This window comes from Bacillus rossius, chromosome 18 (genome assembly GCF_032445375.1).
Source record: "Bacillus rossius redtenbacheri isolate Brsri chromosome 18, Brsri_v3, whole genome shotgun sequence".
In the NCBI taxonomy this organism is placed as follows: Eukaryota; Metazoa; Arthropoda; class Insecta; order Phasmatodea; family Bacillidae; genus Bacillus; species Bacillus rossius.
Genome location: NC_086345.1, coordinates 14,538,250 through 14,549,403, shown reverse-complemented (window position 1 = coordinate 14,549,403; position 11,154 = coordinate 14,538,250). Strand labels below are relative to the sequence as shown.

The following is an 11,154-nucleotide window of genomic DNA, read 5'->3' as shown; positions in this document are numbered from 1 at the left end:
GCAATACGGCATGGCGCTGTGATCAATTTCTACAGAACTAGCTTCTGAAATTATAAGATGGCCATAAAAACTTTAGCACCTAGTATGAATGGTTTCAATTAAATTAGCACTTAAAAATTTCTCTTAAAATGCAGTTTTATTAAACGTATACAGATGGAATTATTAAAACGCAACTATTCAAATTATTCGTCCACGCCTAATGTTAATTGGTAATGCATGGCGCATCGCGTATGGTCGATGTTCAAAGTTGGTATTTCTGCATACCAGCACAATTTATACTTGGTACATGGTACAAGACCCTGAAAAATGGTATGTGTACCAACAAGTTGGTACGTCTAACATCCCTGCCAACGCCTTTATTACAGGGCAGCCAACTCACACTTCCTACTGCCAACTGTCACGTAAACTCTCTACGCGAAGGAAAACTGATTCCGCACTCCCGCGCAACTCCCCAGCGATACAATAGAATTACATTAAAAACAATAATTTATTTTAAAAAGCTAGGATAAATAACTTTTAATTAAAAAAACTAAACTAACAATTAAATATTTTTAAATATATGTATTAAAAAAATATGTAAACAAATATAAACTCTTTTATTTTTTTATATAAAAAAAGTTTCAAAGGCAAAACAGTATTTTGGCCAGGGGCGTGGCCACTAGTTTCACTACTACAACTTTTCCTTCGGCACACCAATACGCTTAGTAAATTCTCTGATGTTCGCGAATCATGCAAGGGTGCATGTTGTACGTGTGTCCGCCATCTTGTCGACTTTGGCTCGTGACTGTAGCAGTTCATGCATCACTTATTTTTTTTTTTTTTTACATTTAGCTTCGGAAATCACTGACATTGTGTTTGTTCAATCGCAAGACGTGTGAAAATAAAATTGTCCCAATGGTAATTTCGTTCATTTTATTCATTAAACATATTATACAAAAAAAAATTGAGAAGTTTGAAATCAATTTTTTTTCAGTGTGTATAAATGTCTCAGCATTTTAAAGATTATTAGAGTATATAGTATTGAATATCTCCTGAAAAGACAATGGTTACAAATACTATGTCAACAAGAGTACATGCTATTGGAATATGGTTTAAGTTTGTTAGTGGCACAACGTGTTCATGCTTGGAATTCAGTATTCGACGAACGGCAGGTGCTCAGGTGTGCAGTAATGGGAACAAGTTTCTATTAATGCTTACATTACCATTACCCATTAGTGTACTGTCCCTGCTTGGTGGAAGCTTCTAGAAATTCTCGCGTTACTTGGCTCAGGGTATACAGTACTTGGTAGAAGTACTTGGCTCAGGGTATACAGTACTTGGTAGAAGTTTCTAGAAATACTCGAATTACTTGTCCTAGGGTATACACTACTTAATATAAGTTTATAAAAAATACTCGCATTACTTCGCCTAGGGTATACAATACTTTGTAGAAGCTTCTATAAATGCTCGTGTTATGAGACCTAGGGCACACAGTAATTGGTAGAAGCTTCTAGACATGCTCATGTTATGTGACCCAGGGTTTACATTTATCTTTAAAAGGTTCTAGAAACGCTCGTGTTATGTGACCCAGGGTGTAAATTAATTTTTAGAAGCGTTTAGAAATGCTCGTGTTATGTGACCCAGGGTGTGCATTCTTTTTTAGAAGCTTCTAGAAATGCTCGTGTTATGAGACCTAGGGCACACAGTAGTTGGTAGAAGCTTCTAGACATGCTCATGTTATGTGACCCAGGGTTTACATTTATCTTTAAAAGGTTCTAGAAACGCTCGTGTTATGTGACCCAGGGTGAAAATTTATTTTTAGAAGCGTCTAGAAATGCTCGTGTTATGTGACCCAGGGTGTGCATTTTTTTTTTTAGAAGCTTCTAGAAATACTCGTGTTATATGACCCAGGGTGTGCGTTTATTTTTAAAAGGTTCTAGAAATGCTCTTGTTATGTGACCCAGGGTGTGCATTTATTTTTAGAAGCTTCTAGAAATACTCATGTTATGTGACCCAGGGTGTACATTTATTTTTAAAAGGTTCTAGAAACGCTCGTGTTATGTGACCCAGGGTGTGCGTTTATTTTTAGAAGCATCTAGAAATGCTTTTATTATGTGACCCAGGGTGTGCATTTATTTTTAGAAGCTTCTATAAATACTCGTGTTATATGACCCAGGGTGTACATTTATTTTTAAAAGGTTCTAGAAATGCTTGTGTTATGTGACCCAGGGTGTGCGTTTATTTTTAGAAGCTTCTAGAAATGCTCGTGTTACGTGACCCAGGGTGTACATTTATTTTTTGAAGCTTCTAGAAACGCTCGAGTTATGTGACCCAGGGTGTGCGTTTACTTTTAGAAGCTTCTAGAAATGCTCGTGTTATGCGACCCCAGGTGTGCGGCTTGGCAAAATTCGCTGGCCAGCGGCTACTGCGCCGGCGCGGACGGGGATCCTTCGTCCTCGGCGTCCTCGTCCTGGCTGGACAACAACTCCTCCTCGGCCGTGTCCTCGCTGGTGGAGCTGCGCCGGCCCTGCATCTCGAGGAACACCGGGTTCTCCTGCGTGGGCTCCCGGCCGACCGGCGGCATCGCGGATTTTCCCTGTCAACAGCCACCAGGCCACCTCCTATTTAAAAAAAAAATTGGTTGTCTGTGTGAAGTCGGTTTACGGACGATAGTTTAACGTGACAACGTCATGACAAAACATTGATGAAATGATTGCATAATTTTACGAATAAATTTTAATCATTTTTATTGATTTATCACTATTTCGTATGGATACAAAGAAGGAGTGAAATGAAATCTACAATTTAATGGATAAATTTACTTTTATTTGCACTCATTAATTCAAATATGTTTATTACTTTAACGAACAGATTATTTTAACTATAACTTTTATACATGTTTGCTATTTAACTTCTTCGAATCTGTGTTATTCTGTTAAGGATAGGACGATGATAGGAAAAGTAGGAAACGAATGGGATTGTTTCAAGTATAATGTGACTCGAAAAATTCAAATCGATGGTTGTTCCAATCGAGTGGAAGAGAGAGAGATGCGGCGCAAGCGTATAAAGAGCGTAACGGGACACAGTGTAACGGGACAATGTGCATAACGGGACACTTTTTCGTGCGTGCAGCCGGCGTTCATCGATTTATTAGACGTTGTCATGTCAAAAAACCAAATGTGGTTCGCCGTCGTCGTCGACGGGTGTCGCACCGCCGTACCTGCGGGGGGCGCTGGCCGAACATGGGGTTGTCGAAGGCGTGGGGCGGCTTCTGGGGGCGGCGCAGCGCCACCTCCAGCGCCGCCGCCGCCTCCAGCGCCGTCTCGTCGTGCCGGCCCGCCTCTTCTTCGGCGGAGTTGTCGAAGCGCGCGAACACCGAGTAGCCGCCGCCCGCCGTCAGACTCAGCAGCCTGGGCGAACACACGAGCACACACAGCCTGGGTCACGGACACGGCCATGGTGCAAGGAAGGGAAGGTGAAACCGTCCGGCCGCCCAAACTCGTCCTCCACTGCGCACTACGTCACCTTGGTCGCACCGCCCGGTCTGCACGCAGCGCAATTTTACGGGAACACGACGCAGAGACAGTTTATTTACAATCGTTTGAATAGTAAGAGTTACCACGAAGCGTCAAAATACTTTGGTTTGTACATTAGAACATACAGTTTAAATAAATATATTAGTATCAAAACACGGAGTTTATATTAATAGTAAATTTCTAGTTTTACGGAAAAGCCGCTCCCTCCCCCCATAATTACCATTCCAAGGCCACGCTGCAAGTGTCCACATGTAAAATTTTCACTACATAACTGTGTTATTATATAGCTCATGCACTGTATTGTCATAGAATATAGAAAAATGAATACCTAAAAACATGCAAACTTGTGTGCTACACTGTTTTTCGTTATAGCCGAGTTGTGTTAGAGTTAGGATTGTAGACACAGTAGAGGCGGACCCAAGAATTACTCTTGGGGGGGGGGGGGAGAAGGGCGTTAGTCTGGACCTAGTATGATACCTGTGTATTACTGCAGAAGTCGTTATTAATCAATGTATATTTTACCCTTATGGGGGGAGGGGACATTTACCTGTGCTCCCCTCCCCTTCTGGATTCGCCTATCAAGCACACACGCACGTGCGCTGAGAATGTACTGAGCGATGGTCCCTACAAACTTTATTTTTAAGTATAAAAATTCAGCCACTATCGAACCTTGGACGCCAGAACACAGTATTGTGCTTATCCTTTTTTTTAGTGGGTTACATTCCGCATATTCAATTTCTGTTAAAACTGCATTGATGTTTGATAAACCATAAATAAAATAAACTCTAATGCTAGCTCACGGTTTTCCGTCAAACACGACGAACACCAGGTAGAGAAGCCCCAGTACAGCGACGACGGCGAACAGCGTCCCGAACACGCCGCCGACGATCCTGGCTGGACCGCCCGGGGAGACGGCCGGGCCCGAGGAGTGAATCTCCATCCTGGTCAGCCCCAGCGCGTCTCTCCCTGCCGGGGACCAACAACACAAATTCAGGAGCTAGGAGTTTCCAGGAGCCCTAGCACAGTGACAATAGCAAACAGCGCCTCGAACACTCCGCTACACTATTGTAACAGAGATGCCCGGGAAGACGGCCGGTCCCGAAGAGTATATCTCCATCCAGGTCAGCCCATGAATATATCTCCCTGCCAGAGATCAACAACACATATTCAGGAGATAGGAGTTTCCAGGAGTCCTAGCACAGCGACAATAGTAAGCAGCGCCTCGAACACTCCGCTACACTATTGTAACAGGGACGCCTCAGTAAACAGCCAATTTCTAGGAGCGTATCTCCATCCTGGTCAGCCCCAACGCATCTCTCCCTGCCAGGGATAAACTACACAAATTCAGTATCTAGGAGTTTCCAGGAGCCCTAGCAAAGTGGCAATAGCTAACAGTGTCTCGAACACTCCGCTACACTATTGTAACAGGATTGCCCGGGAAGACCGTCGGGCCCGAGAAGTGCATATCCTTCCTGGTCAACCCCAGCGCATCTCTCCCTGTCGGGGACCAACAACACAAATTCAGGAGTTAGGAGTTTCCAGGAGCCCTAGCACAGTGGCAATAGCAGAGAGCGTCCCGAACACACTGCTACACTATCGTAACAGAGATGCCCGTGAAGACGGCCGGTCCCGAGGAGTGTATCTCCATCCTGGTCAAACCATGAATATATCTCCCTGCCAGAGATCAACAACACATATTCAGGAGATAGGAGTTTCCAGGAGTCCTAGCACAGCGACAATAGCAAGCAGCGCCTCGAACACTCCGCTACACTATTGTAACAGGGACGCCTCAGTAAACGGCCAATTTCTAGGAGCGTATCTCCATCCTGGTCAGCCCCAACGCATCTCTCCCTGCCAGGGATAAACTACACAAATTCAGTATCTAGGAGTTTCCAGGAGCCCTAGCAAAGTGGCAATAGCTAACAGTGTCTCGAACACTCCGCTACACTATTGTAACAGGATTGCCCGGGAAGACCGTCGGGCCCGAGAAGTGCATATCCTTCCTGGTCAACCCCAGCGCATCTCTCCCTGTCGGGGACCAACAACACAAATTCAGGAGTTAGGAGTTTCCAGGAGCCCTAGCACAGTGGCAATAGCAGAGAGCGTCCCGAACACACTGCTACACTATCGTAACAGAGATGCCCGTGAAGACGGCCGGTCCCGAGGAGTGTATCTCCATCCTGGTCAGCCCATGAATATATCTCCCTGCCAGAGATCAACAACACAAATTCAGGAGCTAGGGGTTTACAGGAGCCCTAGCACAGTGGCAATAGCAGAGAGCGTCCCGAAAACACCACTACACTATTGTAACAGAGCTTTCCGTGAAGACGGCTGGTCCCGAGGAGTGTATCTCCATCCTGGTCAGCCCATGAATATATCTCCCTACCAGAGATTAACAACACAAATTCAGGAGCTAGTATTTTCCAGTTTTCTTTGTTGTGCTGGTAAACATATCAGAAATGTATCTGTACATTATTAGCCATATTGTATGTTAAGTTTTATGTCAGCTGTCAAAAGGTTAAATGTGTTTTGGTACCATCGGCACTTTGTTATTTCATTTATGTGTATAAGAAAATGGACCAGGTAATTTGCATTAAATGTTGTTGTAAGAATGCAGTAAAGTGTGACAACAGGAACACTCAGCTTCAGACGAGGGCTCAGCTAGATCTAGAAGAAAACGCAGGTAACGCGCCAGGAGGTGAAACCAAAATAAACGTGAATAATAATTGTAACGATATTTTTGTTGAGTCGCTAACCACCACTCCCACCCCTTTTCATGTTGCCCTTTTTCTTTTATTAGTTATCGTTTGTCCGAGCATGCTACGAGCGTGCTGCAATTACTGACCACTTGGACTCTCGACGTAATGAGTCATTTTACGAACGAATCAGAAGTGCCGATTCACGTTCCTCGTTATCTCCGCGTTTTACACATATTCTCCCGGATCAAGTTAAGCTTCCAAGTAACAGACTCTCAAAGAACCGAATCTTTAAAGAGCGAACAAATAAAATGCTTCAGTTCGCTCGAAAGAACGAATCGCCCACGAACGACACATCGCCGGCGCAACTAACTACTCAACTGTTTGAGAGCGTCTCTGTCAGCCGCCGCGCCGCGTCGCCAGGGGCGCTGCTGTAGCCGCCGCGGTCCACCAGCACCACCTGCACTTGGCCCGTCTCCGCCGCCTTGCCCACGTGCTTAGCCAGGCCGCTGAAGCCTTCCTCCTTCAGCACTTCCTCAACGGCTGCCTTCAGGGCGGTCAGCCTGAAGCGGTCGGTGTAGTCCAGAAGCACGTAGGTACCTTAGAGGGAAAAAAAAGAAGTGGTGATGCTGTCTCATGGACACGGCCGTGTGTTGTACGTGAATACGTATTTTTTTATACATACGAAATCGATAGATTTTGACGAGAGCTGACGATTGGAACTGAAACGAACTTCGTAGCTTCTCCGAGTCAAAAGTTATGCTAAATGGAAATGTCAAAACTCAGAAAAATGACCTCTAAATGGCGGCGCATCCCCCTCCACCGCGCGCGATGCGTCACAGTCCTCACTTAGCATAACGAATTCTTTTATCCTTTAGCTATCCAGTGGTTTAATTAAAAAATTTATGGAGATGATAGATATGTAGCTGCAACACAAAACTGTATCCCCCGATTTTGTTGTCATTCGTTTTTTGAATTGCCTCCCACTATGGAAGCAATTTTAAAGACGTATTCACGTCAAAATAACAATGGGAACCAAAAGACGACATCTTGGTTTCAACAATTTTCATGCTGTAAACAAGATCGATCAGGCTGAAAAAGTCGTTGTTGTTCAAAAGCACGTAGGCACCTTAGAAAAAATTAACAATGGGAACCAAAAGACGCCATCGTGGATTCAACAATTTGCATGCTATAAACCAAATGCGAAACTATGCTAACAACATTTTAGGACCTCATTTATGATAATGCTAGGTTTTTTGGTTACTCCAGCTAACAGTACCGGACTGTAAATACTCTGCGAGCCTGTTGTTTTTAATTAAGTCTATTGCGCAACTGAAAGTTTAAAAAATTTAAAATTATTTTTCTGTTTTTTTAGTCTTTATTTATTAAATGACTACATATGAGTTAATGGTGCCAGATGTGGTTCAGCCATATGGACAAAATCAACAAAAAAAATTGAGCTCTGCGGATGTGCAAAAATTGGAAAAACTATCGGCAACGTTCCCTAAAAATAAGAGACTGGCTGTGTCCTATCGTGCACTAGGGATTCGGTTAAGGGTACAGGTGTAGCATATTCAATACCTAAATTATTATTTTGTAATATTGGAATACCGGCATAAGGGTCGCACTTCTAGATCTGCCTCCTTATTCCATGCTCACCGCACACATCGCAGCAGTGTCCCAGCGGCCGCACGGCTGGCCAGCAAGGTGGGGGCGGCCCGCAGAGTGGCGCCTGGAGGCGGCACACCTCGGCCTCCGCCGCCTCCGACACGCAGCGGCAGCCCGAGGACTCGCCGCACGCCGCCACCTCCTCGGCTGATCCTCCGGTCACCGTCACCGCGAACTGGCGGCTCTCCTCTGGAGCGGCGAACTGCCACTCGCCAGCGTCCGACATCAGGAACTCGGACCACTCGGCCGAGCTCACGTCCTGGCATACAGAACAAGGCTCTTTCTGCTCCCGAGCGCAACACGAGGTCCAACGACAGAACGTCCATCAGGCACTCGGACCACTCGGCCGAGTTTACATCCTGGCATGCAGAACAAGGCTCTTTCTGCTCCCGAGCGCATCACGAGGTCCAACGACAGAACGTCCATCATCAGGCACTCGAATCACTCGGCCGAGTTCACATCCTGAACCACGCATAACAAGGCTCTTTTTGCTCCCGAGCGCAACACGAGGTCCAACGACAGAACGTCCATCATCAGGCACTCGAATCACTCGGCCGAGTTCACATCCTGAACCACGCATAACAAGGCTCTTTCTGCTCCCGAGCGCATCACGAGGTCCAACGACAGAACGTCCATCATCAGGCACTCGAACCACTCGGCCGAATTCACATCCTGAACCACGCATAACAAGGCTCTTTCTGCTCCCGAGCGCAACACGAGGTCCAACGACAGAACGTCCACCATCAGGCACTTGGACCACTCGGTCGAGTTCACATCCTGAACCACGCATAACAAGGCTCTTTCTGCTCCCGAGCGCAACACGAGGTCCAACGACAGAACGTCCATCATCAGGCACTCGGACCACTCGGCCGAGCTCACGTCCTGGCACGCATAACAAGGCTCTTTCTGCTCCCGAGCGCAACACGAGGTCCAACGACAGAACGTCCATCATCAGGAACTCGGACCACTCGGCCGAGCTCACGTCCTGGCACGCAGAACAAGGCTCTTTCTGCTCCCGAGAGCAACATTAGGTTACGACAGAACGTTCGAAACCATGATTTATAACATTTCCATGTGTTACAACTAACAGTTGTATGGCTTAAAAAATCTATCAATATTAACATTGTATAGTATGTCCATAAAATGATGTCCTAGTTATAAATTTTAAATAGTATCAACTGTAAGCGTTGTAGAGTTTCGTTTCAAAGTCACAATAAATAAGTAACTCAAACAATTTTAGATAAGCACATGCGCGAATGCTGCTTTGTTATTTTCTCGCTTGCAGCGTGAAAGAATGGCTCATTTCCTAATTAGAAGAAACTTTATTTGGCAACAGGGTGGAGTCTCTCCCCATTGGAATCTCTTTGTGCGAGAGTTTGTTGAACGTCGAAACCCTGAGGTGTTGTAGCTAGAAAATTTGTTCGGCCCAAAGGCGAAGGTCCTTTGTTGATGGGGTAGGGGACCCTCCAAGGCGCTTGCCATTATCTTGTGGCCAAGTCCCCTGGCCTAAATACGGAAAAAAAACTTTGTTGTTAAATTTACCTCTTTAAATTATTTTTTTTATATATTAGTAATTTTTGTACTATACATTTGTATAGTTTTTATGTTTAGTGTAGTTTTAGGTTCAAATACAGTAATATTTTTGCTACGCAGGCTGAACTTTGCTAGGATACTTCACTGGCATTAGTAGGCGGCGATGTTTACCATGGAAAGACATAAAAACCGCTTTAGTGGACTTGTGCGCGATGTACGATGGCCTCGCGCTAAGTGAAGTTGAAAGTACGAACGGACGTACAAGACTGATAAAGTGGCGGTGGCGAGCACTGCGATGACTCGCGCTAAGCACTGCTGAGCCACCGCGGTGTAGCGCTGTCCGCTTGCGCGTGCAAGAACGTCTCGGGTGCATGGCTTGTGGCGTCCAGAAAGTGGAGGGGGTGGTGGGCTTGCGAATAGACAGGCAAGCGCTCAACTAAGATACTCGTTAGCCGACCTCCGTAGCGTAGTCGGATGTACACCGGCTTATGGTGCGAGGGGTTCTGGGTTCGAGTCTCGGGTAAGGCATGGGTGTAAAAATTTACATGATGGTATTTGATTGCCGATGATGAATGCACTACGATACGTTGACCCAATTTGCTAACTGAGGTTTGCTTGATTTGATATAATATGATTACGATTTGCATTACGACGCTTTACCCTATGGCTGCTGGTGTAACCGCTGAAGGCCACCTTAACAAACAATAAAAAAAAAGATACTCGCTAATAGGATACAGTCCACGGGAATGTCTGTGAAAGAGGCGGAGCCCTATGGAGACCGAAGACTCAGCCTGTAGAACAATATATTTGGCTGTTGTGTTTTCAAAGAAGGCATGCTATCAGTCGGAGATGAAGATCCTGCAATTGGTTTGCGAATGTTTCTCGCAAACCGCGAAGCAGTAATTTGTGAATACATTCTGATCCGATATTGTTGGTGATACTCGGCCGGTGTTGGTGTTTGCATGGGCATGAAGTTATCTTCGGAATTACATCACTGTAGACTTTGGAAAGAAGAATCGTTGGTTTGTATACTTTTCGTGCATACTCCCGGAACAAGTCATTAGCTAGTAAATTGGCGAAGAAACATATAATGTGTTAGTCAGCGACACCGCCTGTTAAATGAGTAATAAAGAATAAACCATGTAGCTACTTGATTTTTCATACAATAATTTATAATAAATTATTATTCTTTAGTTTTCGTAAGTTTTATAGTACAATAAAAATAACTTTTAAAGATTTATTTTAATCGCTTGTTAGTTAAGTTATTATGGATCCATTTTGGTATACACAAAACTATTTTAAAATCCTGGCGCCAGGTTATTTGTGATTTTTTCGTAAAATCGAAAAAATAGTGTACCGGAATAATGTATAGTTTTTTATTATATTTATCACTATAAAGTCTTGTTAGGGAATGTGTATCAGTCAAGCATCCTATTCACAGCTTGATGGTTTTGAGTACGAGGATTAATTTTTTACAATCGTGCTTATAAAATAAACAGTAGATGGAAATTGTTTTAAAATCATTTTCTTTCTTTTGGCTCAATAAAATTTGGTTTTTCTAAGTTTTGTGTTTGTTAGTTTGATTTTTCTAAGTTTGGTGGGTTTAAGTTTGGTGTTTATAATATTTGGTGTTATAAAATGTTTTTTTTTACTTAGGCATTTATATGATTGATGTATCTAAGTTGGTGTTTCTATGTTTAGCATTTTTGAGTTTGTAATTTTTGAGTAGGGTTTTTTAGTTT

The 11,154-nt window shown here is 44.2% G+C and overlaps 1 protein-coding gene across 8 annotated transcripts in view; it reads right to left on the bottom strand.

The window, feature by feature from the left end:
• Positions 1-895: 895 nt before the first annotated feature.
• LOC134541135 (protein amnionless) overlaps positions 896-11,154 on the bottom strand; it is a 34,290-nt gene continuing 24,031 nt past the window's right edge. For all 8 annotated transcript variants that reach the window (XM_063384333.1, XM_063384335.1, XM_063384337.1 and 5 more), the window contains 5 exons: positions 7,871-8,138; positions 6,593-6,811; positions 4,316-4,481; positions 3,200-3,389; positions 896-2,575 (listed from right to left, as the gene is read on the bottom strand). In XM_063384333.1, coding sequence (XP_063240403.1) covers positions 2,402-2,575; positions 3,200-3,389; positions 4,316-4,481; positions 6,593-6,811; positions 7,871-8,138 — 1,017 coding nt within the window. In that variant the 3' untranslated portion in view covers positions 896-2,401. The remainder of the gene's footprint in view (positions 2,576-3,199; positions 3,390-4,315; positions 4,482-6,592; positions 6,812-7,870; positions 8,139-11,154) is intronic.